This window comes from Cavia porcellus, unplaced genomic scaffold (genome assembly GCF_034190915.1).
Source record: "Cavia porcellus strain 051 isolate PalLab524CR breed Dunkin Hartley unplaced genomic scaffold, mCavPor4.1 scaffold_5, whole genome shotgun sequence".
NCBI lineage: Eukaryota > Metazoa > Chordata > Mammalia > Rodentia > Caviidae > Cavia > Cavia porcellus.
This window is the reverse complement of record NW_026947488.1, coordinates 26,356,798-26,384,626: the sequence shown is the minus strand read 5'-3', so window position 1 is coordinate 26,384,626 and position 27,829 is coordinate 26,356,798. Positions and strand designations below refer to the sequence as shown.

The window sequence follows — 27,829 nt, the reverse complement described above, 5'->3', positions numbered from 1 at the left end:
TACCTTCCTTGCACCAATCCGTCTTAATTGGGCTGACCTGCACAAGAGCACCCCCCAACCTCTCCACAAAGCACAAATCATTGAATCAGTCATGTAATTTTATTAAGGCAGAGCTGCAGAAAGTCTATTCCTCTCCCCTCTCCTTTTCTTATTACTCAGTCCTATCCCAAGTCAGACACTGAAACTTGCTGGAAAGGCTGATGAAGGGTCAATAGGAGGGTGACAGAGTTTACCCTTCACCTTTACCTCAAAAAATCTTCTCTTCCCACACTCTAAGGCTTTGAAAAAACACAGCTTTCTGGTCCTCAGATGACAACTGGAGGAAGATACCCAGCATTTACCATTCCCTGAAGATTCTGGAGGTCTTGGAAGAGACCAGCCCTCTTAAGGTGGGAGGAGGACAACCCCTCAGGAGGGCTGGCAGAGGAATGACAAGTGCAGGGGACAGAGGCTTCTTGAGTGAAGTCCAGGCTACTCAGGCTGTGTCCTCACACAGGGTATGGGTTGTCCAGGACTGCCACTCCTGCTGCCACACCACCGTCAGCATGCTCGATGGCTTTGGTTCGAAGTAGATGCCCCACATGCTTGTTCATCACAAGTGTCTTTCCATGTCTACAGAAACAGGGTTAGGAGGCACACAGTATCACCAAACCTAGAATGGGACCTTCCTTGGTCCCAAGTGAGAAGTTCAAGAGTAAATGACCCTACCTAAGAAAAGTACTAGGATTTTAACTGGATTTGGGTTTACTTTCCAGTTTGGAAACTATTACTGCGACTGTATGTCTTTGAGAAAGTTCTTTAACCTTTCAAATAACAATTTCCTCACTTTAAAATTGAGGTAATACCATTTACTTTTGAAGATGGTCATACAGAGTAAATGAAGCAGGAAAGCAGAGCAATGTGGCACATGCCTGTAATCCCAGCACTCGGGAAGCTGAGGCAGGAGGATCTCTGTGAGTTCAAGACCAGCTTGGGCCACAAAGTGACTTCAAGGCCAGTCTGAACTGGCTAACAAGACCCTGTCTTGGGAGGAAGGAAGGAAGGAAGGAAGGAAGGAAGGAAGAAAGAAGGAAGAGAGCAGGCAGGCAAGCAGAAAAGCTTTTAGCACGATCCAGGCTTCCATTTCATCTTGAGGTACAAATTTCTTTCTTGACTTCTCTCTGAAGATGGTATGTGGGAGTGAGGGGGAGTGGCAGGTAGAGATATTGCAGAGAGTTCTGGGGGGAGATTATAGAGAAAGAAGGCTCTGGAAGGAAGCATGGCAGCATCTGGTATCCCTGCTTTGCCCTGAGCTTGAAGTAAGTATTCTGTAGGAAGTGCCATGAGTTCCTTACAAATTCCCAAGTCCTCTTCCTGATTCTTAGTGGTCCAATCCAAAGAGCTACTTAGTTCTTCAAAGCCATCAAGTACCATCTAGCTGGCCCATCTTACTTTTCTCTACCATCCCCAGTGCTCTTCAAGCTGGACCCAAACTCTTCTTCCCTGGAATCTCCTAATCCTGACTGTCAGACCATCTTTTTCCAGTTGTCTTGGTACTACCTAATTTCCTTTATGGTTGCAAAGCACTTCTTGCCTGGGTATTACCTGACAGCCATGGAAGGTAAGCAGCTCTTGGCCCTTGACCTTATGTACTAGACAGCAGCACAAATTGCAAAGCTAGGAGATGGGTAGAGCTGGCTCTGAAGCCTAGGATTTCTGACTGTCCAAGGGTCTCTCTGGGCTTGCTCTCCTCGCATGGAGGTAGTAGAAGGAGCTCCTGCTGATTTACCTGACATAGACTCCAAAGATACCCAGTTCTGAGATGCACTGGACCACTCTGGCAGGGCTGCCAGGTCGTAGCAGGCAATTCCCAAAAGGCTCAGGTTCTATTTTCTCCATGAGGATATAGGATGCCCGCTCCTCGATGTCCTTGAGTCGCACCAGGGCCTGTACCATTTCGTCCCCATACAGGTTGTTACCTGCAATTAAACTGACAGTCTATGGTCCGTGCTATCAATATAGCCTAGGCCTCTGGTTAGCTCTGTCTGCTGAGCAACTGTACCAACCTCCTCCGAGGTCCCTCTGCCACCAATGTGTACCTCATTCCAGGAAATCTATACTGATTGAAACACGTAAGTTTTGCAAGTCTCAGCACAAATCCTGTCTCTTCCCTGCTTAAAACTCTAAATGTCTTTCTCTTTAGGATAGCCTTGAATATGTTTGCTAACATATATTTGTTTCTCCCCCCTCCACCCCTTACCCAGTAGTACCAGGGATTGAACCCAGCATCTTCACAGAGCTACATCACCAGCCTCTCTTTAATTTTGAGCAAGGGTCTCGCCAAGCTGCTGAGGCTAGACTCAAACCTTCCCCAGCCTCCCAGAGTGCTCAGATTGTATGCATGCACCATCACATCTGGCTTCAATGTCCTTTATAATTAGGTTCCAGACCATCTTTCCCAGCCAGGTATGGTAGCTCATGCCTATAATCCTAGCACTTGGGAGGTTGAAGCAAGAGGACCACACAAGTTTGAAGTCACTCTAGGCCATGTAGTGAGTTCACTGGAAAACCAGGAAACTCCTACTTAGCCCTTAAGGCCCAGATCAAAAATCATTTCTTTCTGGTCTATAAAGCAGATATAATCCTGGTCCTCAAAAAGTTAGAAGTTGGAAGAAGATAGCTATGTGTTCCCTCAGATCTCCTAATGTGCGCATACACTGCTCCCTATAATCCACCCACACCTACCTCAGACTAAAATTGTTCAACCCCTCCAGTACTGATTAACCAGACTCCCCCGCATTCCACAGTACCTGGTCCCAGGGTCTTGGAGAACATTCCAAGATGGGACCTTTGTCACTTCCTCTTGTGTCTGCCAAGCCTGAGACTGTCCATACCAAGTGCCAGTAAACACTGGTGATAACCTGCTATCCTGTCACTGCAGAAGGGGATTCACCTACCTCCACCCTCTCTCTGGGGCTTTAGCACAAACCGGCTTGGGGCAGCGAGGGCCTCAGCGATGGCCTGGTCCCCTTCTTCACCCTAGCAGAAGGCAGAAAGTAGTCATCAGCAGTCGTTAAGGCTAAAGAGGCAGCAAAGGTTGCGCTGGCCACTCAGAGAAGCACTGAGAAGAGCAGGAGGAGGAATAGCCATAAGCTCCCTCAGGCTGGACTCTTCAGTCTGGATGTGACCTCCCCAGCCAAACCCTCATAGCAGTAAATGCATGAACAGGTCTTTCTCTGGAAGCACACAGCTTTGTAGCACGTGGCCTGAAGAGTGGGTCCAGATATTTCTCAATTCTTGCTATTTTTCTTAGTCCCTTCCCTTGGTTACCACCCCCATCTCTACCTTTGCTGAGGGAGCTTACAGTGGTTTTCAGGCCCCTGAGGCTGCCCTGTCTCCAAGGCTCTAGGTGGGTTCTCTAGAATAGCACTGACCTAAATCACAAAGTCAACCATAATTCCAGCTCCACCCTCCCCAACACTTTGGGCTCCAGGTCTCTGATAGGAAAAAATGGGCTGCTTATATACCATGTCCAGTGAGTAGAGGCCAGCAAAAGTGGCACGGAGTCTGGCCACAGCCTCAGGCTGGCCAGGGAGCAGCGCCTCCAGCACGCCCACCCTGCTCAGCTCCTGCTGCACCTTCTTAGTCCCAGCCAGCTGGGTGGCAATGTCGGGGCACTTGACAGCACATGATCTCTCTAGCAGCAGGCGTGCTTCCCAGTTCTGCAGAGGAAAGAAGAAAGATTTTTTTTTTTCTTATTTCAACTGACCTTTACTGAGCATTCATCAGGTGCCAAGTATTATGCTTTTTATCTTCAAGTTGATTTTCTTCCAGGACCACTACAATATCCTTATAGAGGCAGGTATGAGTCTACAGGAACCTTACCATTAGGAAACTCATAATGTAACTCCCTGCATGACCATAATTAAAGGGAAAATGACAAAAGGGGAAAAGACCACCTGTAAGGGTAGAGAAGAATTGATAAGGAGGTTTGAAGAGCATGGAGTACTTGTTTATGAGCTTAGCTCCCTACTGTATTACAAATAAATTTCGTCCTCCAATCTCTGGTAGCTCTTTAAGTTGTATGGCTTCTGTCTTTTACGTAATAAAATCCAAACTCCTGATCTGGCTCCTGTGTTTTTTTTTTTTTTTTTATCAAAATCCATGCTGCTACTACTATCTAACCTCCTGCCTCCTGATTCCCACATTCTAGGCACACAGGCCTGTCATTCCCCAAATAAACAAACCTCAGTACCTCAGGACTTTTATATTTTTCCATTTGCCTGAAATTTTCTTCCTTTAGCTTTCTCCATGGATGGTTAGATCCCTTTCATCCTTAAGTCTTAGCTTGGTCACCTTTTCAGAGACTTCCCTGACCACTCTATTTACTGTAGTTTCCACATAATTCTCTTTTTTTTCACCCTATTGTTTTACTTAAAGCTGTTACACCTCAACTAGGGCAAATATCTATTTTTTATTTTTATTTACGTTCTCTCTGATCAGACTGTGTACTCCATAAAGACTGAACCCTTGTTCATCTTGCTTTCTCTGGCATCTAATGCAATTCCTGGCACTTTGTAGGTGCTCAATAAGTATGTTACTATTACTGAGTGAAGTAGTGTCTTGACAGAGGGAATCTGGTAGGTGACAGTCTATGGGGAAGGACTATTCCCCATAGAATAATATGAATAAGCTTGGTGTGATAGTGCATGTCTGTAATCCCAGGACTCAGGAGGCTGAGATAGGAGGATCACTGTGAATTCAAGGCCATTTTAAATTACATAGTCTAGTACACATTCAAGGCCAGTCTGAACTACATTGTTTTGAGACTCAGTCTCAAACAAACAAACAAATAAACATCCCAAATATGAACGAAGACCTGCAGACAAATGGTTGTGCCAGCAGCTTAGAATATAAGAGGCAGGGAAACAACAAAGGATTATGCCTCCCAGTTCCAGTCCCCATTCTCAAGCATGAAGAAACAGTCTGTCCTGTCTGTAGATCAAAGGCAACTTGCGGATCAAAACCAACTGCCAACAGCAGTATTAAGGCTAAGGCCGGAGGGGTAACTCTTGCCTCCACCTAATGTCACTGACCTGTAGCACCTTTACCTGGTCTTCACCAACAACTAGTCCCCTACAGAACAGTCTGTTGCTCTAGGCAGTGTCACAGGAGCGCAAAACATGAGATAAACCTACAGAAGTACTCCATTATGTCAGAAGCAAGGAAAGAAAAACCCAGACACAAGCAAGGACTTCTCAGGGTCATTTAGCAAGTTACCAAGCCTTGTAGATCTGTTTCCATGTTCTCAATCTAATTTGAGCTCAGTTCCCCACCAATGTCCATTTCCTTGCATACACTATCTTTGTCAGGTCTTCTTCTAGGTTTTCTTTGATCCCTTTCTTCATCCCCCTTTCCTGAAACTTGGATTCATTTTCCCAAGTTTCTCTCTTTGCCCAGCACACTGCCAACTGCTCCCATATGGCTACCACCTCTGTAGTGTGTCCCTAAAGAGCTTAACCCAGAGGGAATCCTAGGTGAAGTGTAGACCTGCAAATAGCTCCCTCAAAATTTTGTAGTGCAGCTCTTGTTCTCAGACGCTGAGACCTAGAGGCAGAGTCAGGCTCATGACCCCAGCCCACTTACCCATGGTGTTTCTTAACTTATTTCTTCCTTTACTTCCAAGTGAAATCAGGCATCTTAGCTTCTGGTATGGACATTGGGAGCAGGGCAAAAGAATGTTATACTGGAAATGCCATCAGCCTGAGAGCTAAAAAGCCTGAGAACTTTCTGTGGGACCTGAGACAAGCCTCTGCATCACTCCAAACTTCAGTTTCCCCATCTTTATGATGGAGATAATTATATACCTCTCAGGGTGGTTATGAGAGTTAAATGAAATAATGAAGGTGAAAAGTAACTTTGAAAGTATATGATAACAAGATGAGATGGTATCATCACTGCCATGAACTTGAATGAATGGATAATAAAATCTGACTCAGGTAAGAGAGGGAACGAAGATGAAAACAGTCAGTGGTGTGCAAGAATGAATTTGAATCAGTTAGCAAGGGCTGAGTGCACCCATTTTGTCCCAACTCTGTGCTCAGAGACGTAAGTGGGGTAGCTCAAAAGTACGTGACAGAAATCAAGAAATGCTATAAAATGAGGTCCTTCTCTCTAGAAAAAAATGCCTGTTAAACACTTGCCAGCCTACCTCTGGAAAATGTGTGAATGATTAACACATAGTGGATTCCTGATGATTCAGATTCTAGAAGACAAGTGTGTTTGCAGAGGTAGCAAAAAGCTTGTAGGAGAAGAGATTCCAGCAGCAACTTCCCTGAGGAAGAACTGAAGTTAGGATTCAGAGAAAACCCTGGTGGTTGTGATGCCCGAATTGGGTCTCTGTGGGGCTCTGGTGGGTCCCAGGAGGCAAAAAATAGTCTAACAGAAAATACCAACCTGTGGACTATACTGACTGGGCATGTAGCCATCCCTGAAGTAAACCACAGCAACTTCCTGGCCATCCCTAGAATATAGAATGGAAAAGTCCACTGTGTTAAATTATACCTGATATGGTCAGTGCACCAAAGTATGTGTGGTTTTTTTGAAAGTCATTCCACAGAATCGAGACAAGAGTTCACTAGAAGCAGTAAAAGTTAATGCCCCCATCACTAGTCATTCCACTAAAAGCAGAGGTATGCAGCACTGGAATTGTTTAAAATATCCAAGATCTACAGTCATTCTAAGAAATCCAGAAGGAAATAATATAACTAGAATCACGAAGTAAATTTTTTAAAATGTGGATTCAAAATGAAAAAAGCAGCAGAATCACACTGCTCTGCCTAAGTAAAAAGACTTGTATTTCCACTGCTTAAATTAGCTGACACAAGGCTAAGATTTCTTTTTGTTCTCAATATCTCTCCCTCTCCCCGCTCTCCCCCGACTCTTTCTCGACTAGAGATTGAACCCAGGGCCTTGGCACTGAGCTATATCACCAGCACTTTTTTATTTTGTGCCAAGATCTTGCTAAATTGCCTAGGCTGGGCTTGAGCTGGTGAGTCTCCAGTCTCCGTCTATCAGAGTTCTGGGGATTACAATTGTGTGCCATCATGCCTTGTTCAGGGTAAAATTTCTTAAAATGCAAAGGTAAGGGATGAGGATGCAAAAATATAAGTCTAGTAAAGACACAGGCTTTTTGAACTTTTCTTTGTCCTACTTGATATTGCCTGATTTATATGGAAAGCAAACTATTTTGTTTTGTCACAATAAAAGCATATTTTGAAAGCCAGCAAGTGGTATTATAAAATTCCATAAAGGTTATTAACTTTAGCAATTACAAAGTCTAAATATATATATATATATATATATATATATATATATATATATATATACTGCAATGCTACCCAAATTGGTGGCACTAAAGCCACCTGGTGGCAGCCTTTGGAATAAAAGGTAGGACCTGGCTTGAAAGACAAATCTAGGCCTGGGCTCAGAGAGTGACACTGATCAATCAGAGAATGAGCCAGGTGCCCTTTCACCTCCTAGTTACCTCCTTGCACTGCTCATGTCTGACTTGAGCAGCCACAAAGAGAAACAAGAAAACTTGTGTGAAGCTTAGGGGCTCACGAAAACCAAGGTTATCTTTAAGGCTGATGCACTTCTCCAGAAGGTCAGCAGCTCTGATACAATGCTTTAGAAGCATAGCTTGGGTGTATTCCTCCAAAATTTCCAGGAGGACGACATATTTCAGAAATTAGAGGTCAGGCCTGGTGGCAAACACCTTTAATCTTAGCACTTAGGAGGCTGAGGAAGAGGATCACAATGAGTTCAATGTCAACCTATGGGCTACATAATAAGTTTTATACCAGCTTGAACTGTATAGGGAGACCCTGTCTCAAAAAACAAAACAAAACAAACAAAAAAGAAGAAGAAATTAGGGGAAAAGAAAACAAGCTATCCCATCTCCCAGTAGAAAAGATCATTTGGGAAAAGAGGGTGGCAGGAGACTTATAAACCAAACAACTAGTGGGTCTTTGGGGATGCTTACACAAACAGCCTCCGGTCTTGGTCCAGAGACCCCTTCTCAGAGACATCTTCAAACCTTCGCCGGATTACATGGATGTTCCTGAGAAAAATGAACAAGAAGCAAAGGGAGTGGGTCCCACGTTCTGAGTGCCCCTCCCCCTGCATGCCCTATATGGAGGTCCTCCTCCTTTACCTACCTGGCCAGCAGCTCATTTTCTATGGCACGCTGATCAAATATGTTCCTTTCCTTCTCTTGAGCAATCAGTAGCACCAGAGCACTGGAGAAAAAGCACAGGTGGCCTGAGATTGCTAAAGAGCTTGTCCTTCCTCTGTTTCAGCCTCTTTAGAAATAAGAGAACAGCAGCTTCCCAGAAAAGGCAGAGGTTCCCTCAATTCAAGATTGTCTGAGCTATAAGACAGCTGAAGATATAGCACGTTATTTTCTGAAATTAGGAAAATCAGAAACATGGAACTATTACTGTATCTCTTCCAGTGAGTAGATGAAACATTGTAATGATGTCAGTTTTTTGTGCAAATTAAAATTTAGATTTAAAAACATCTCAAAACCCCAAAGAACTTTTTTTCTTAGAACTTAATGATTCCATGTCTGAAATGATTTTCTTGTCTGAAAGAATAAACAATTGGGAATATAGAAGAATATTTTGAACTAAGCATGACAGTATACAACTGTAATCTTAGCACTTTAGGAGCCTGAGGCAGGAGGATTTCAAGTTCAAGCCCAGCCTAAGCAATTTAGTAATTTAGCAAGGCCCTGTCTGAAAATAAAAAAGAGCTGGGGACATTGCTCATTGGGAAGGCCCTGGATTCAATTCCCAGTACAAATAAATAAACAGAATACTTTGTAAATGAATAATACTAGGGGTCAGGTGTTAATGATTTTTTTTTTTTTTTTTTTGGTCTTTTTGAGACAAGGTTTCACTATGCAGTTTAGGCTAGTATGGACTCACTTTGTAGGCCAGGCTGGACTTGAACTCACAGCAATTCTCCTGCTTCAGCCTCCCGAGTCCTGGAATTATAGGGGTATGCCACCACATCTGGATGCTAATGATTCTATTACTACACTGTAAAAAATATCATAAAAGGGGCTGGGGATTTAGCTCAGCGGCATAAGTGCCTGCCTTGCAAGTGTGTGGTTGTGAGTTCGATTCCTGGTACCAATAAAAAAAAAAAGAAAAAGACAAAAAAAAACCCAAAAAACAAAAAAACATAAGCACCTGCCTTGCAAGCAGGTGGTTGTGAGTTCGATCCCTGGTACAAAAAATAATAATAATAATAAAAGGAGTGCTTCTTGCAGGAACTATTAGAATAGCTAAATGGAATCCTACAGAAACCCATGAAGGCAATTACAAATAAGGCATTATTTTCCAGTACTGCTGTGATGTTCACAGGGCTACGTTTGGTCTCACAGTAGTAAGAGTAAACTGGGTCCCTTTCTCTCCATTTAGCATGTGTTTTTTAAATAAACAGGGGCTTGAGGACTAAGGAAATAGCTTATGCCAAAGAACTATTGTTTAGCTGCTAGTTAAGTTATCCTGTTTTGTTTTGTTTTGGGTTTTTGGGAGATAGGATCTTGCTAAGTAGTTCAGGCTGGCATGGAACTCACTACGTAGCCGATGCTGGCCTCAAACTTGAGGTGATCCTACTGATGCAGCTTCCTGAGTACTAGAATTACAGGTGTGTGCTACCACACCTAGCCCTCAGTTAACACTGTTTTAAGCATCAAAGATAGATCAGATCCCTCACTAGATTTACAAGGTCAGTGCTTACCAGTGCCACGCTCATTTTTGCTGTGTCTATACTGTTTTGTGCTTGTGGCCTCTTGCTAAGACCTTTTAGAAGCCCAGACTTTGGTTTAAGATACTATTTCTGACCTCCAGTACTTAGCCTCTTATTTGTCTCAGCTTCTCCCTACAGATGCTGAACCTCTTGGTTGCTGAACCTAACTCCGACTTCTTTCCACTTGGCCAAAATACACATCTTAGTAGGTGTCCTCTACCAGCCTGCCTGAAATCTCAAGAGATCAGATGTGAATCTTGCACTGAAAGTCAAAGGCCCTTGCTCTTCATTGTGCAGCCTGAACTGCAAGGGTAAATATGTAAGAGCGTGGCACTTGGCCCAGACTTGCCCTTTCCAAGCAGAGGTGGAGGCGGAAGGCTGGAGGCTATAGGTTTAAGCAGAATTTCATTCTTTGGCGTGTTTAGTCAGTGTGCTATCCACCAATGGGAGCCAGACCCAGGAAACATTCTATCTCTCCTCCTGCCTTCAATTCTGAGCAGTGTGAACTAAGCAGGACTAGGAGAGCTGTTAGCCAAGGAAGATGAAGGCAGGGGTATGTCTGATGGGTAAGAGGACATCTGGGTGCTAGTCATGGCTCTGCTCCTGCTCTCCTGGAGCAAGGTAGTTTCTCTCTTGGAGCCCTGATTTTTCTGTGCATGGAATAAGGGTACTAATTCGATCATAGTCCTTAACATTTTAGCACCAAGAATCCTCTTTTCTTATTCTACTCATTTCTACCTTAAGGCTTTTGTTTTGAAAGAGTTTGTCTAACTGAAAATAATTCATTTTATAAGTTTCCTTTGGAGGACGCGTTGTTTTATTTTATTTTATTTTTGTTACCAGGGATCGAACTCACAACCTCATGCTTGCCAGGCAGGCACTTATGCCACTGAGCTAAATCCCCAGCCTATGTTTGTTTATTTTTTCAACAGGGTGATTGTGTAGTTCACGATGGCCTTGAACTCCCTATACTTCTCAGGGTGGCCTTGAACTCACAGTAATTCTCTTGCCTCAACCTCCTGAGTGTTAAGATTACAGGCATGTGCCATCATGCCACCATGCCTAGCTTTTACAGATTTCCTTAAAAAAATCAAAAGGATGAAATGATTAATGAAAATTCATATGCTCCACAAATTCTTGAGCCTGTTTTTTAACCCATACTATGGGACCATACCTCTTTTTTTTTTATCGGTACCAGAGATCGAACTCATGACTGCCTGCTTGCAAGGCAGGCGCTTATGCCGCTGAACTAAATTCCCAGCCCCACCCCCTTTTTTTTTTATCGGGGACCATACCTCTTGAAAATAGTAAAAGAACCCTGTCCTTAGGGACAAATGAGTTTAAACTTACTAGATGTATAATTTGAGGCAAGCTATTAAACTTCTCTGAGCCTCAGTTTGCTCTTGGACAAAATAAAACTACTATAAGTCTAATGTAGCTACTATTTTTATTATTACTACTATTAGTATTATTGAATGTACCACACAATGAACTACACTAAGTTTTTAAAAGTCTTTTCGGGCCATGAATTCAAATTTCCATCCTTGTAGGTATTATGATTACCCTTACTTTACAAATAAGGAAACTAAAGTTCAGAGAAACTTTAGGTCACTTGCTGGGTCTACAGAAGAGCCTGTCCCTTTGTCTCAATGAGACAAGCCATTTCTAGCTGAGGTGTCACATAGCTCTTTACCTTCCAGTGCCATGTTTTGTTGTTGACAGGCTGGCAGGAGAAGCCTTTGCTGTGTTTGCCCATCAGCAGTTCCCTAGCTGACCCATTTTCTGGCTTCATTCTCTTAAAATACAACCTAGCCAAGAGTTCTCCTTGACAGAGTATTTGTCTGATGACTTCTGAATGCTCAGAGTTTGAGGTTTCCCAGGTCTTAGTGAGGCACAGGAAGCCCAGAGAGGATCTCTTAGAAGCCAGAGTGATTAAGAAAACAGGTTCTGGGGCTGGGGATTTAGCTCAGTGGCATAAGTACCTGCCTTGCAAGCAGGCGGTCGTGAGTTCGATCCCTGGTACCGATAAAAATGAAAAAGACAAAAAAAAAAAAAAAAAAAAAAAAAGAAAACAGGTTCTGGGGAGGGTAGACTCTGTCACTGCTACCAACTCACTGTTTGAACTTTAGTTCACTTCACTTCTCAGAACCTGAGTTTCCTCAGCTATAAAACTACCTGCCTCAGAGCATTTATTATGAAAGTTCAATGAGATCCTGAACATAAATCATCTCATTAAAGGTGTGGCACTATTAAGTCCTCATTAAGGGATAACTATCAATGCCATTTTTAACACTGTAATAACTTCATTTTGTAGCCTTTCAATTAAACCACTTATGTTCACACATCTGGAATAGGACTGAAAATTGGGAGAAAGCAAAAAATCCCTTTAAGCAGTTAAAATGGACTACTAAGTCAAAGCTTATGAATTTACTCATAAAGAGGGTCTCTCACTTTTTTTTTTTGTACCAGGGATTGAACTCATGACCTCATGTTTGCCAGGAAGGCACGTATGCCACTGAGCTAAATCCCCAGCCCTAAGATGTCACTCTTTGGACACAGTCGTTACAACCTGGATCACATATTTTTTCAAACCACAGAAAACAGAAAAGAAGTATAGGGATGGCAGTAAATGATTTCAAATTTAAGCACATGGACATCAGTAAAAAGAGTAAGCTGATAATTGAAAAACAGACTGGAAAATCATGAAGAAAATAAATGAGAATTTAAGTCCAGCAGTAGTTACTGGTATAGGCAAAAAGCCTTAAATGTTTCTGTAACCCTAGGTGGCACTACTGTGTTTCAGCAGGATGCAGTCACTGAAAATCATGATGATATCCAGCCAATGACAAAGGTTAAATTATAGTCAGCATTGCTTATTTAACTAAGTGATCTATTTTTAAAGTGTTCCATTACTAGAGGTGGAACCCAGGGCCTCCTGCATGCTTTTAACCTACCTAGGATATGTTAAGTACTCTACCACTAAACTGTATCTTCCACCTCCTCCTTTTGTTTTGGGAATTGAATCCAGGCCTTTGACTGAGCTACATTTCCGTTCCTTTTTTATTTTGAAACAAAGTCGTGCTAAATTTCCCAGGCTGGGCTTGAACTTTAAATTTCCTGCCTTAGCACACATACGTGTATTGGCCACCAAGCCCAGCACTGCTTATTTAAGAAGACAGTGGAAAAATAGGTTAACATAACTTTGAGACTTAAAGGTATAAATTTCTGTTCCTAAAAAAATCCTTTCATTCCCTAAATATGTCAAGCCAAGAAGTTACTGCACCCATGAATGCTGAATCTAAAGCAGTCTACTGCTGCTCCTTTTTTTTTTTTTTATTGAGACTGGGTCTCACTATGTTGTTCAGGCTAACTTTGAACTCACTCTGTAGTGCTGGCCTCAAATTTGTAGCAATCCTCCAGCCTCACCCCCTGAGCGGTGAGATTCAGGTGTGCACCACCATGCCCAGACCACTTTTTTCATATCCTTACTTGGCTGAGCCATAGAGCTCCCAGGCTTTGGCGATTCCCAAGGCCAGTCCCTTGCTGGGATTGTTGGAGAGGATCTTGGCAGCTTCTTCAGTCCTCCTCAGGACACTGAGAACATGTCTGTTGGAAGTGAGATGGCTATTCAGTAACTGGGTGGACCAGAAGACCCCTCTGCCCGTGAGTTCATAGCTATATACAGGAATAGTACTGGGAATCAGCTGAGCAGCCCATCATCACACTCTTAGAAGAGCCATTTTAGCTGGAACATGCTATGCTGCCCTCACCTTGACCCCTTATGTATACAAGCTCAAAGGAGAACTGAGACCCCATACCCCCACTCCAACGTACCCCAGCTTCCCCATGAGCTGTAGCCCCTTATCCTGGACTCCAAGGTGCCTACTGGAATCCTGCCACAGACACTCAGTAATAATAGTAACCCAGAGCACCCTTACTGGCTAGAAATGGCTAGCCCGCTCTTATATAGAAGCCCCTTCATTCCTCTATGTCTTAGATTTCAGAATTCCCTTTAGGCCCTCAGATTTGTTAAGCCCTTGCTCCCTACAGCCTCTTAAAGATACCATCCCCCAACACTAACTTACATAATGAAAGGGCAAGATTAGATAAGTCACTAGGTCCCTTCTCTCCCTGACATATTGAAGATCTGGTTACAAGTGGAAACTATGCTGGGAGCTGGGGAGTGAGGCAAGCACATGACCCAGAGCCCAGGAAAGCAGTCAGAGCTATGGATCCCTAGCTCAGCCAGTGACTGTTGATCCATCAGGCTGAGCCCACAGCTACCCAAGGAGCCCACCGATGCACAGCTGGAGTCCGGGAGGCCAGGCCTCCAAAACTGGCAGAGATGGTGTTGATTTCAATCTGTTTCAGGGCTGGGGAGCCATCTGAACTTCGCTGGAACATGTAGTCTGAGCGGTTCAAGCCCAGGAACACAGTCTGTGGGGAAAACTGAATGTTGAAGACATCTGCCCAGGGGCTGAGTCTAAGGATCAGCCACAGAGTAGGCAGGTAGCATGAGTGCTATGTAGAAATAGGAGATATTAGCTAATGCTCTCAAATCCAGAGGATGTGCCAGAGAGGTGCCAGAGTCAGGCAGACCACTGAGAGGTACATTTCCACGAGACCAAGGCCTGAACCACATACTTGTAGTAAAAAGAAAATAAATACTAGATATGAAAAAGGCAGGTGTCAGACGGGGGAGGGGGTAGGAATGGTTACCTGAGCAATGCCTTCTTTCAGGACTTGCTTGTAGATGTCAAAGAGACGAGCAGTAAAGTCATCCCTTTTGATAGTGCTGAAGGAAGAAACACAGAACATTTTCCAAGACATATGGGACCTTACAGGTCAAGGAATGCCACTTCATTAACTGACACCAGAATCCTCTCTAGGTCTAATGGCAAAATATTCAATCCAATCTAATAAGAGAATGATGGCTAAGAATCTAGATTGAGGGTCAGGCGACTTGAGTTCCAGTTCCAGACTACTATTAGGCAACAACCTCAGAAAATCATTTCTATTAGTTTGCTCAACTGTAAAATGAAGGGAAAAATAATTATATAGTAGATTTGTGGTAAAGAATAAATGAGACATTACATGCAAAGAATAGAACATGTTCCTCTGGTCCCATGAAGATCCCCAAAATGGCATATGATATAACTATTCAATAATTGAACAGTTCTGATGTTTGGGAGGCTTTCTCACTGACCTACCGTTAACTTCCCATAGCTTCCCTTGTACTCAGGACATGCCTCCTTCTCTTCCTCCTTCCCTATTATGGCTCCAGGGCAATTATACCCTGTACTCCAATAAGATTTTTCAGATTCATACTTAATATCCCAGTTTTCTTCTTCAGTCATCATATGACATGACTTCCAGAGGCTTCCCTGTCTGGGTCCCCAATAGCTAGTCTTACAGTACTATGTACCTCTTTTTAACTAGTTTTTTTTTTTTTTTTTTTTTTTTTTTTTAGAAATAGGGTCTGGCTATATAGTTCACATGAGCCTTGAACTCACTATTTAGTGACCTTGAATTTCCATTGCTTCCTGCCTCAGCCTCCAGAGTTCTGGGATTATATACATGCACCATCATAGTTGGATTATGAACCTCTTTTATAGCACTGATTACAGTTGCAGCTTTCCTATTTATTTGTATGATCAGTGTCATTTCTAATATTTGCCCATAAACTGCATGGAAGGTGGGTCTTAGTCTGAGGCAGCTCATCACCACAGCATTGTGTGCTGCTGTGACATGTGACATGCAGTAGGGATCCAGTATGGTTTTCTAGAGCATCAAGAAAAGGCAATGAGGAGGAGTCCACAAGTCATTAACTCCACAGTTCTTGCTTCTCAAGATTCTGGGTAGACTTGGCCCCCTGACCAGGCCTGGCTTTCAGTCTCACATTATAGGGACCCTGCAGCAGAGCAGAGATGGGAACCAAGTAGCTCAGGCCTTCTCTGAGGTTGCTCTGTTCCCGAGGGTGAGGTCTCTTGCAGAGTGCTTCCTGGCCCTTGGTGAGGACAGTTCCCAGGTGGGCTTCAGCCTTCAGGGAAAGTGGGGCACATTTTTCCTTTTGTGATGAGGTGCTCCCCTTCAATCTAAAGTTCTTGCCTGCTGTTCTCCCTTAGGAGCCAGGGTTTGTGTAGGTGTTAGTAAGGAAAAAAGGAACAGCGAAGGTGGGGGTTGAAGAGAGGGCTTCAGGCAAAGTCTTCCACCTAACTGCATGGTCAGGGTAAAAGCCATAAGCCAGGCTGCTCACAGTTCCTACAACCCACAATTGTACAAAGCTAGGCTCATCCCCAGCGAGGAGGCAGTGGTAGGCGTTACACAAACACTGGGTTTTATGCTTTAAGTCAACACTTTCTGAACTTCTTGAAAATATGATTCCTTACAGCCACCTTCATGTCAGGAAGCCTTTTCTTTCCTTTTTTTTCTTCTCTTCTCTTCTTTTCTTTCTTCTTCTCTTCTCTTTTCCTTTTCTTTCTTGACAATGCCTTTCTAAATTGCTAAGTTGCCCAGGCTAGGCGGGAAATTGTGATTCTCCTGCCTCAGCATATATTATCATGCCCAAGGGTGTACATTTTGAAAAGATTTTTCTTTGCTAAAAAAATCTAGTTTTTATGGAAAAATTAATCAAAGACATATATGTATTATATGAAAATATACATAATAGTATTTATATGCTTAATTGTAAAATAAACAATTTGTTTATTCTATTTAATTCTAGTGACTTTCTTTTTTTGCGGGGGTTGTGGAGAAGGGGATTTCATAACTGTTTATCATTTGCTGTTTAGGATTGAACCCAAGGCCTCCAATATTCTAAAAAAGTACTCTACCACTGATTTACAACCCCAGACCACCTTAACTTTGGTAGTTATCTGCATGTAACTGGGGTTAGGTTAAAAGAGAATGCCCCTGACAAAGCTAAAACATTACAAAACTAGCCAAACGCCTGGAGCACAGGTCTTTCAACTCCAAGACCACATCTCCTCTTATTCTATTTAATTCTAAAATAAACCAAAACATTTTACTTATGCTAGGACCTGAAGAAGGAGTGGGGTGGGGTGAGGTAGATTATTCCTTGTGTCCTGGGTATGATGCAGTTTGCATCTTTTTTTTTTTTTCTTTTTCATTTTTATCAGTACCGGGGATCGAACTCACGACCACCTGCTTGCAAGGCAGGTACTTATGCCGCTAAGCTAAATCCCCAGCCCCCACAGTTTGCATCTTGAACTATCCAAAGATAAGAGACCAGCCGGGTGTGGTGGCATACACCTGTAATTCCAGAACCCCAGAAGATGAGGCAGGAGGATCATATGAGTTTGAGACCAACCTGGACTACATAAAATGAGTTCAGGTCCTGCCTGAAGTACACAATGAGACCCTATCTCAAAGACAGAGAGAGTTTGGGGGTTTAGCTCAGCAGCATAAGCACTTGTCTGGCAAGCATGAGGTCATGAGTTTGATCTCTGGTACCAAACAACAACAACAAAAAACCAGAGAGAGAGCGCTTGGTAATTTCAATCAAAGCGGAGGTGCAAGATGAGAAGGGTGGAGAGTGTCACAGAATCGCAGAATGTCAGCACTGGAGGAACCTTAGACTTGAGCCACCCTCTCACTATTAAATGAAGAAACTGAGGGCTAGGGAATGAAAGGGACTCGCTTGAGTCCATACAAACAGTAGTAGAACTAGAATTAGCAGCCAGCTTTCCAGACTCATATTATACCGCTTCTGGTTTCTCCTGTGGGGAGGCAGACCTCCACTCTACCAAGTCAGTGGACACATAAACACCTCATATCTCCCCAGTCTTCCAAACCCTTGCTTCTAGCAACTCCTAGCCCCTAGGTCTCCCCATGGGTACCTAGAGAGAGTTTGTTCCAGGAAAGCAGCGTTCTGGCTGACAGCATCCACTAGCACATTGAAGTCCATCTGTACAGCATAGGCTTGCTCCAGCAGGCTCTGGGGGACCAGTGAGGGGAAGAGCGTGAAAGGGGCGTAGCTCACCACCTGGTCAATGAGAGACAAGGGTAGAGCACCTGTGAATGATGTCTCTAACAAGAACAACAACAAGAACAACAAAAAGTACATAAATCCACCATATAATCCCGCAATAAAGATACTGTTATTAGTCACATTTCAAACTAAAAGGCACTGAGACAGGGTTTAAGGAACAGGTTCAGAAATATATTCAGCAATAGGTTCAGAAATATATTGGGTAAGAGATTTATATGGACTCAAGCGGGATTTGGGTCAGGATAGTTATTAACCACGCCTACAAAAGCTTCAGCTGGTTGCCACTCAAACCAGGGCTTCTCCTAGAAGCTCACATACCCATTCCCCAGTTTTCTAGCTAGGGACAGAGGGATAGTCTTGCTGGTAGGGCTGCAGCAGAAGTAAACTCTGGCTCCCTGAACAGAAGCCAGGAGTAACCAAGGTCTACAGTTCAGTTGCTCACTGGATTCGTTGGACTTTTTTTTTTTTTTTTCTTCTGTACTGGGAATTGAACCCAGGCCTTTACACTGAGCTACATCTCCAGCCCTTTTTTCTTTTTTATTTTGAGACAAGAACTTGCTAAATCAATAAGTTGCCCAAGTAGGGCTTGAACTTGTGATCTTCCTGCCTCAGCAGCCTATCAGAGTGCTGGGATCTCAAGCATGCGCCACCATATCAAATCTGGATTCTTTGGACTTTGACACAGTCAAAGTCAAGTACCATCTAAGGCACTGCTTCTGGGAGGGGAAAATGTATTCTGGGACAAATGAATTAGAACTTGGACAGAAATGATAAGAAATCCTGTAACCGACTTACAAAGAATTCCTGAGTTTAACTTTCATGTTAATATCAGTTTGCCATTATAGTGATACAAGTTATGGTGTTAAAACTTGGCATTTATAAGCCAGACATGGTGGCACATGCCTGTAATCCCAGACTAGAAGACAAAGGCAAAAGGATTACTGTGAGTTCAAGCCTAAGTTACATGGTAAGTTTAAGGCCAGCCTGAACTGCATAGTGAGACTGGGTCTTAAAAACAAACAACAGGGCCAGGGATTTAGCTCAGTGGCACAAGTGCCTGTGTGGCAAGCATGAGGTCATGGTTTCAATCCCTGGTACCAAAGAGAAAGCAAAAAACAAAAAACAACAACAACAGTGTCTGACACACAGTAAATAATAAACAATAGCTAAAATTATGCAGCATGCTGCCTGTATTTCCTTATAGAGCTGAAATTATTTAATTTTGTGTTGTGATACATTCTCCAACTAGACCTAGAATTCCAGAGGTTAGCACTTCTGACTGATCCACTTTACTGCCAAGTAGGGGACCAGGGAAAGATCTGAAATGACATCATGAAAGTATGCTTCCTACCTTTTTCTGGGTTAGAAATTTCTTTGAGAACTGTGCCTTTTCTAGTTAGGTCCTATAAATTCCCAGAAAGTTTTAGAGCTTCATATACTATCTATTTACTAACAGGAGAAATAAAAGCTTGAAAGGGAAATTATTTCGTCCTATGTTCAGATAATTTGCAAGATCTAAGTTCAGACCCAGGCAATTCTGTTCCCAAAGCAGTTGGCTGGAGCTAAGGATATAGTTCAGTGGTACAAGCATCTGCCTGGCAAGCACAAGGTCCTAAGTTCAATTCCCGGTACCAAAACAAACAAACAAACAAATTTTAAAAATCGGCTGGCCTCAGGCACATGAACTTCAGCAAATACTGAGTGTGGATATCCCACATCCTGGCTCTGTAGGGACCAATAATATGAATGCTTTTAAGGTATATTGAGTTTTTTGAAAGGCAATTACAGAACTTGTCTAGTATACTTCCTTGTGTACAAAGTGGGAAAGGAAATAACTATTTACTTGTGAATAAACTACCTGAAAGAATTAAGACTGCTAAAACACAAGCTGTCTCCAGGACAGAGAAGTTAGGCATTAAGGAAATACGGAAAGGAGGGTTAACATATAAACTCTTGTAGCTTCATAATTTTAAACCATGAAAATGTTTTACCTAGTCACAAAGTAAAAAAAAAGTTTTGTTTCCTTTTAAATGATGAGGGTATTTTTCTTCCTCCTCCTCTTGGGGACTGCAGGTGCAAGCCACTGCAGCTGGCTAAATGATGGAACTTTTTTTAAAGATATGGCTTAGACTTAGCAGTTCTACTTTTACATAACAATCCTAGAAAAACAACATACACTTGTGCTCAAACAGGCCAGGTATGTGAATGTTCCTGTTGTGCCACCTGTAATCATAAAAACATTAGAAGTCACCTCGACAGCCATCAATAATGGAAAGTTAAACTGTGACCCATCCAAATCTGGAGCATCAGAATGCAGTTGACTCTTAACAGAAGGCAACAGAAAGAGTTCAAAGAGAGACTGTTAAGTGGAAAACAAAAACATATCATAGAATAGTAGGTATGATATAATTTGTTTAAGCTACATGCATCTATATACACATATCCATGTATATAAATACACACATACCTGAAAGGATATATCACAACCCAGTAACACAGACAGTAGTATGATTGGGGGTTTACTAAATAATAGTTCCTTGGATATAGTGCTTTAAGTAAATTATCTTCTAATTTTTTTACCTACCCAGTTGGTTCAACCTATTATTAACCTTCCACAGATCTGAAGAAGGTGCAGCCAAGAAGTCAAATAACTTGCCTAAATCACACTTCAAACCCCAGATTTAAATTTGATTACTCCAATATGCTGCTCTTTACATACTTTCAGAGATCAAGTTTAGCCATGGAATAAAAAATAAAAAATAAAGTGAAAAGGCCATGCTGTAAACCAACAGAGCTGCCCTGAGCTGGGTAGGGACCACACAGTGGGCGGTGGGATCTGAGCAGTGTGGACAGTGCTGGGGGTGGCAGTACTTACGGTGGAGGAGCTGGGTTCTTGCGCAGTCCTCAGCAACACTCCCTCAGCCAAGGCCCGGTCCACAGCTTGCTGAGCCAGCACCTCCAGCTGATGCTCATCCTGCAAGAGGTTCTCCCAGCTGCTGTCCATGTCAACCTGTGACAGAGAGCTTTGTAACAGGTGGCCTAGGGCCCAGCAACCTCTGAACCTGGTTGGTGGCCACTCCTAATACTGTGGAATCCCAACCAGTTCCCATGAAAAGACGGTGTGGTACAGGAGAGTGGTCACTGGCTGGTTTCAGCTCTTAACTTCAGTTCTTAACAAACAGACAGCTTGACAGAGTTTTCCCAAGGTACAGCAACGGCACCATTGTAAGGAAGTGGAGGCCCACAGAGATGAAAATAACTTGCCCTAAGTATGACTGGAAAAGCCTGGACTTCCAACTCAGGTCCCAACCCAGTACTTTTCATGGAGAAAGAGGCTGCAGAAACAAAGTGAAACAAGGGAGATGGAGTACATTATTGATTTTCCATCATGGCTGAACATTCTGGGTTGCCTGGGGGAAAAATAGAGACTCCAGGGATCACCCACAGCAATTCTGACTAAAGTGGTCCTAAATTTGAAGAGTTTGAGGACCTGTATTTTAAATAAATTTTTACAGGATAGGAACAAGTTGAATATCTCACTCCAGCAACTCATGCCAACAGATCTCAAATAAACTGCATAAGAGGTAGAAAATGAGTCCTACAGACAATGTGAACTCCTTTCATGCTAATCAGAAGCAAACTGGCAAGCAGGAAATGATTATATTCTATTTATGGACATCTATCAGCAGGGCAGAAAAAGATGGCAAGTATTTTTGAGAAATCACTTTATCAGGATAGAAATAACAAACCCAAATACTCAATGTAATAGGAGGAAGAGTCTGACTGACTGTTCAGAGACATACAGAGATGTACCAACTCACATGTTGTTACTGATTCACTTTGCAGCAGGTTGCAGAGTTTTAGGAAGACTTGAATAAAAATCTGGAAATACTAGTCGCTTTGTTTTACTCTATGGTCATTTAATTTTAAGGACAGAATATGGCTGTCCAAATCAGTGGTCTCCAGGAAGAGTTGGTGAAAGAAACCTCCATCACAACCAGCTTTGTCCCCCCTCTCCTCATAACAGAGCTGGCATTAAACCAATTATACGAGTCTGCCTGCCTCAGCACAAAGTTTTAAATGAATGAACATGTGATCTCAAAAGAATCCTGACAGCAAAACTATTGGGTTACCGGCAGATAATAATGGTAAAGAACAAGGTTCTGGAGTCAGACAGATCTGGGTTAGAGCCCCATATTATTACTTCTTTTATAAGTAAAAAGTGTGGATTAAATGAGAAAAAACTGTGACAAGTGTCTCAGCATGTTGGGAGCTTGTATTAGTCCATTTTCTTTTACTATAATGAAATACCTGAGGCTGGACAACTTCATAAAGAAGAGTTCTATTTAGCTCAGTTTTGGAGGGTCAAAGACAAGCTAACTGGTGAGGATCTTACTGCAGCTGGCACTACAACGAATGTCAGTGAGGGGGAGCCACAGAAAGTGACTTAGGTGTCAGGCTCATTCTAATAATTAAGGGCCCACAAGACCTATCTTAATCAATTCTTCCAATTGGCAGGCAGTTCTCTAAGTGACCAAAGGATCTCCCACTAGGTCTTACCTCTTTTTTTTTTTTTTTTTTTTTTTTTTTTTTTTTTTTGGTCTTTTTCCTTTTTATTGGTACCAGGGATCGAACTCACGACTGCCTGCTTATAAGACAGGCGCTTATGCCGCTGAGCTAAATCCCCAGCCCCTAGGTCTTACCTCTTAAAGGTCAAACCACCCCCCAACACTACCACACTGGACACCAAGCCCCTCAACACAGGAACCCTTGAGGGTGCACTCACACCATATCCAAACCATAGCAAAATCATACGTGGAAGCTTGAGGGAGGGGTGGATGGAAACTTGTCAGCAGTCACTCAGCAGCCTGGTGACAGAGCCACAACTAAAAACATGACACTGACACTGACACTGACATTTGACCAATGAAACCCTTGATTTTCACAACTCTAAGTTTCCAACATCTGCATGCTGCCGGGTCTTTGGTGGGCAAAGACTGATTTACATTTAATAATTGAACCCTGATTAGGTAGTGGAAACATAGAAGAAAATAAGACGTAATCACTATGTAAAGGGCTAACTGGACCCTTTTTCTCATTCCATAGACTCTGCCTATCTTGTGATTTTGTTTCTCCTTTGCTGATGACACTCAAATCTGTATTTTCACATCAGTATTTTCTTGATCTCCAAACTCGAATATCCACTGCTTCTAGGGAGTCTCCACAAAACCATAAAAAAACTTCGTCGTTTCCCCAAAAATCTGCTTCTCCAGAACCTCACTCTGGCTTCCTGTGTACTTCTTTCCTTCACTCCACTCTTCTCCAATCCTGTGAAGTCAGCTGCCTGAATGCATAGCTTCGAACTCTTTTTTTGTCTGTTTCCAAGTTAGCAGTCAAGCCCTCCCCATCCTCATTTATTCCCTAGGCACTAAACAGATTGAGTAAAGCATCTTCAGTGACCTAAATATGCCACATTCAGGTTTTTTCAGGTGCTGTTTTCTCTTTGAGATATTGCTCACCACTCCTGGATTTAGTTTTGGAAGTTGTTCTTCTCTAGAGATTCTACAGTCCATACTTTTTTCTCGATATCATTGGGATAGCATTTGCCTTGACCACGTCTCTACATAGTATCACTGCCTAGCAGTATATTCAGCGAAAGTTAAATAAATGAATCACCAAAAGCTTAAAACGCCCACATGTAAATCCGGTCGGACTTTATCCTGAGGGCATGGCCAGCGCGACTGGGAGTCTCCACACAACCATAAAAGAATTTGCCAGGATGCGGGGCAAATGTCTAGGTTTGCCCACTTGATGGCTCTATCATTCATCTTGAACAAAGTTTAGTCCTATCTATCCCACTCACTGTGTTTTAGCGCTTTTTGATTTTTATTTTTTGGGGGGTTTACTCCATCCTTTCTTCTAACTCTGACTCTAGTCTCACTAGCGCTATGTCCTCTACACTAACCTGATCTGGAAGCGAGAGATCAGGAAAATCTAGATTCAACACGCACCAACCCAACCCCCTCACTAGACACAAGTTTGTTTCCCCAGCCAGTGATGTGTTTCAACTACAAGATCTCCCGGTCTCCAGCGTTCCAATTCCTCCCTAGACCCCTCCCTCACATCTTTCCTCCCTAGGAAACGTGACCCTCGCCAGCCGCCGTTGCCGAGCATCAACCTACTAGTTTGTCGTCCGGCCGCCCGCAGCACTCAGGGCCCTTGCGCCGTTACCAAGGCTCAGGGGGAGGGGCTTTAGGGCAGCCAAATGCGCTTGCGCGGAACGCCCTCAGCGGGTTTAAGAAGTAGGGCGGGGGAGAGATCAAGGCCTGTGAAGCTGGACGGCGGCCGGGAAGGGGCAGTCCGTGTGAGGGCCACCTTGGCTTTAAGGGTGCGTCGGCTGCACTCATGCATATCGGGCCTTTGCAGATGTGGGGGAGGCCAGGCTGGGTCTGTGGGGTGCCATGGGTGTGCTTAGTTCTATACGGCGTGAGAGCCGGCGACATTCAGTGTAAGACAGGGAAACTTAATGCTCTGATTGGGATAGTCAAGTTAGGGACACAGTTGACAGGGATAGTGGTAGGCCCAGAGATGGACAGAGACTGGCGCACAAGCTGGCATAGCACGTTAGGAGCTGAGCAAGTGTTAGAACTCAGGCTCTTCCCCAGCCCTGTGAAGTCCGAGAAAAACCTCCCTGGTTTTTCTCAACTGGGACAGCAACAGGGAAAGCAAATGTAAGCATTTTCATTTTCCTGAAACTCGGAAGTCAGTACTGTTTGATAGTAACCCAGTGTCTCTTGTACTCCTTCAGTACCACTGGCATCGGTATCTGGAACAGTTTTTTTAGATTCACGATCCTACCTCCACCCTCACTCCTTGGCAGTGCCTTAACTGTTTTATGAATTGCCTGATAAGAACTTTAATTTTTTGTTTTTGTTTTTTTGTACCAGGGATCGAACTCATGACCTCATGCTTGCCAGGCAGTCCTTATGTCACTGAGCTAAATCCCTGGCCAACGATTTTAAATTTAAATGAAATGTATCAGTCTAAGCCCTAGAGAATTAGCCATGCATAAGACACAACACCTGCTTTCAATTTGATTAAGAAGGTAAATAGACTGAGTAGGGTGGCCCACACCTATAATCCTGGCACTTGGGAAACTGAGGCAGGAGGATTCCTATGAGTTGGAGGCCAACCTGGACTATATACTGAGACCTTGTCTATAAAAAAAAAGAAAGATAGTAGAAAGTACTTTTCTGAAGGATTTAGGGAAAACTTTCTGGATCTTAAATGCATAAGTGGTGAAGGAGATACAGATTGAAGAATGCTTCAAGTGGCAAGACCAAAAGCAACAAAGGCATATAATCCTTAGTGTTTCAGGGCTTATTTTGTTTTACAGATAATGAGTTGGTGTAGGAAGACCTGAAATTCAGAGCACAATATTAGGAGCTCAGTTTTGGAGAGGTAGCCTTGGATGTCGGGTTAAGGAGTTTGGTGGTTATTCATTGGGCAGAGGGGCTGGCTAAGGGTTCTAAAGAGAGAGATTCTCTAGAGAGAAAGATGCAGTTGCTTTTGTGTGTTAGGCTAGTTACAATGTGGCAAACAGTTTGGAAATGGGAAGACTAGGGCCAGAGAGATGAGAGATAGTTGTGAAATGGTGAGGCTGAACTAACCCATGGCTATGGTAATGGGAAAAAGGGACTACAGATTAAAGAGAGTTTCAGAAGGGAGAACTCTGACTAATTATAAATTAACCCAGGAATGAAGGTCCTTTCAGTTCCTTAGATAAAGCATGCACAAGACAGACTGAGCCCTCTAATCCTCTTGTGTGGATGAAAGCAATCTAGTTATTGCCAGAACACGTTTGCTGATGCTTTTTCCTTGTGTTCTTCTGCACGTTACTGGAATACGAAGCAGTACTTACTAGAATAAGTCCGAGATAACAGAAAAAGGCCGTTGTATTAACCACGAACAAAGAAAGCTATTTCTAGAGCAGCAAGAAATTAAAAATTAAAATCAGAACACATGACCCAGAGTTCTCTGTACAGGTTCTCCTCTCCAAGATGGGTGTCCAGTGACATATATCAGGTGTCCTTTGGAGAGATTTGAGGAGGTTCCCAGACCTTACCACCTCTCTGGTTGAATCCCCTCATATTCAGTCAGGTAAGATGGCTTCATTTCCATGGTGGAGGTGGGATAGCTCAGAAGTTATGTGATTTATCCATGATGACTCTATTTGTGGTGGGACTAGGCCTTTCAGCAAGACTTTGGCTTTCCTGCTTCCTTTACCTGGATGTGTACCCCTGGCGTGACTGGCTCTCTGTCATTCAGAGGTTGCTTCCTTAGATGCCTTCACGATGTTACTACACTTTGTTGTAAGTTTTCTTAGTGCCTGAAGTTGTTACTTTTATATAGCTGTTGATTCATTTTACTGGAATGTGAGCTCCATCAGAATAGGGCCAGCCCATTTGGTTCACCACTGTGTTCCCTAGCACCCAAAATAGTGCCTGCCACAGAGTAAATGCTCAATATTTGCGAATGGTGAAGCAGGTTGGGGAAGGAAGAGTGGAAACTTGACATTTAGTGAAAGTTTAGGATGTTTCAGGTACTTTGTACAAATCCTATCATTTGATTGCCTCACAATCTTTCAAAGTAAATACTGGGTGGATAAGAATTATGCTAAGGAGGTTGTCAGTAATTGTTACTTTTGACACTTAAGGCTCTTTTTAAATCTCCATCAGACACAAACTTTTGTACATACAGTGTGGAGGAATTCACAGGTCTACTCAGGGATCTCAGATCAAGAAACCCAGAATGAGGGACCTTGTCCAAGCCTTTATGGCCGCAAGCTTTGCTGGTTTTTACTCTACAGCAAGGAAAGATTTCATTTAGTGTATTGAGGAAACCTGCTGAATATTCTGGAGCAGATGAAATGATGCACTGAGCCTTTATTGTCTCAGTTCTGGATTGAAATCCTGACTTTACAACCTAGCAGTGCAACTATGAGCAAGTCATCTCACCTCTCTGAACCCTACTTGCCTTGATTTCAAAATGAAATCTATTTTTTTCCTAATAATAATTGCTCTTTATTGATTTGATCACTAAGTTCCAGGTACTTGGCTAATGATTATGGTCATTACATCATTTTCATCGCAACCCTATGAGGTGGTACTGTTACCAGCTCAGTAGTATTATGGTCTCCATTTTACAGCTGGGGGAATGAAAGATGGAAGAGATGTCCTGACTTGCCAGAGATTGCACAGCTTGACACCGGTAGTCATTGTGGTTCCCCAAATTGACTTTGGGATGTGACATAAGCTCAGGCTTCCCAAAGTCTACTGTTGAATCCACTGTAGTGTCTGGTCTAGGGTTAAGTATGAATCAGACGGAAAGAAAACAAACAAACAACAAACAGGGCTGCGCTGCAGTGTGGATGGAGACTGGTCCCCTCATGTTGTGCCTTGCCTTTGCCCCTGTGAGTGCCTCTCTCCATGTCTGCCTTGGGTATGATTGGAGCATCTCTTCTGGCCCCAATTCTGCATCAAATGTGGTCTGCATCTGTGCACATGACTGTTCTCTTTTTAGTGATGACATCACTTTGCCTGGCAGCATGGTTTTCGAGGCTGTCTCCCCACCTGGCTGTGGGCCACAGCTTTGGCCATTCAGAGTGAGATTTCTCTGTCTTCCCACCTTTAGCAGGGTCCTGGCCCAGGGTTGCTGCTCAGGAAATGCCTGTGGAATTAAAGTGAGGACTGTCTCGTGTATTGAGGATTTACCATACGCCAGGCCTGTCCCTGCCACTTTATAGGTGCTATGTCATTTATACTCCTGCAGTAATCCTAAGAAGGAGCAGTTAGTATCCTTATTTTATTGGGAAGAAGCAAACTAGAAGGGGCTGGGGATTTAGCTCAGCGGCATAAGCACCTGCCTTGCAAGCAGGCTGTCGTGAGTTTGATCCCTGGTACCGATAAAAAGTTAAAAAGTTTAAAAAAAAAAAAAGAAGCAAACAAGGAGTTGGAGTTT

The 27,829-nt window shown here is 43.1% G+C and overlaps 2 protein-coding genes across 4 annotated transcripts in view; one reads left to right on the top strand and one right to left on the bottom strand.

Annotated features, from left to right (window-relative positions):
* Positions 1-80: 80 nt before the first annotated feature.
* Positions 81-24,100, bottom strand: Gss (glutathione synthetase). Its single transcript, XM_003467741.4, has 13 exons — positions 23,992-24,100; positions 20,685-20,819; positions 17,658-17,803; positions 14,518-14,593; positions 14,096-14,235; positions 13,288-13,404; positions 8,199-8,279; positions 8,024-8,101; positions 6,436-6,502; positions 3,507-3,701; positions 2,937-3,018; positions 1,769-1,958; positions 81-612 (listed from the first exon to the last, which is right to left on the bottom strand). The coding sequence occupies exons 2-13, from the start codon at positions 20,811-20,813 to the stop codon at positions 489-491; spliced, it is 1,425 nt and encodes a 474-aa protein (XP_003467789.1). The 5' UTR covers positions 20,814-20,819; positions 23,992-24,100; the 3' UTR covers positions 81-488.
* Positions 24,099-27,829, top strand: part of Myh7b (myosin heavy chain 7B) — a 43,993-nt gene continuing 40,262 nt past the window's right edge. For 2 of the 3 annotated variants that reach the window (XM_013150259.3, XM_063248477.1), the window contains exons 1-2: positions 24,099-24,197; positions 25,855-25,969. The gene's annotated coding sequence lies outside the window, so the exon portion shown is untranslated. The remainder of the gene's footprint in view (positions 24,198-25,854; positions 25,970-27,829) is intronic. The other variant, XM_013150260.3, reaches the window with a different exon arrangement.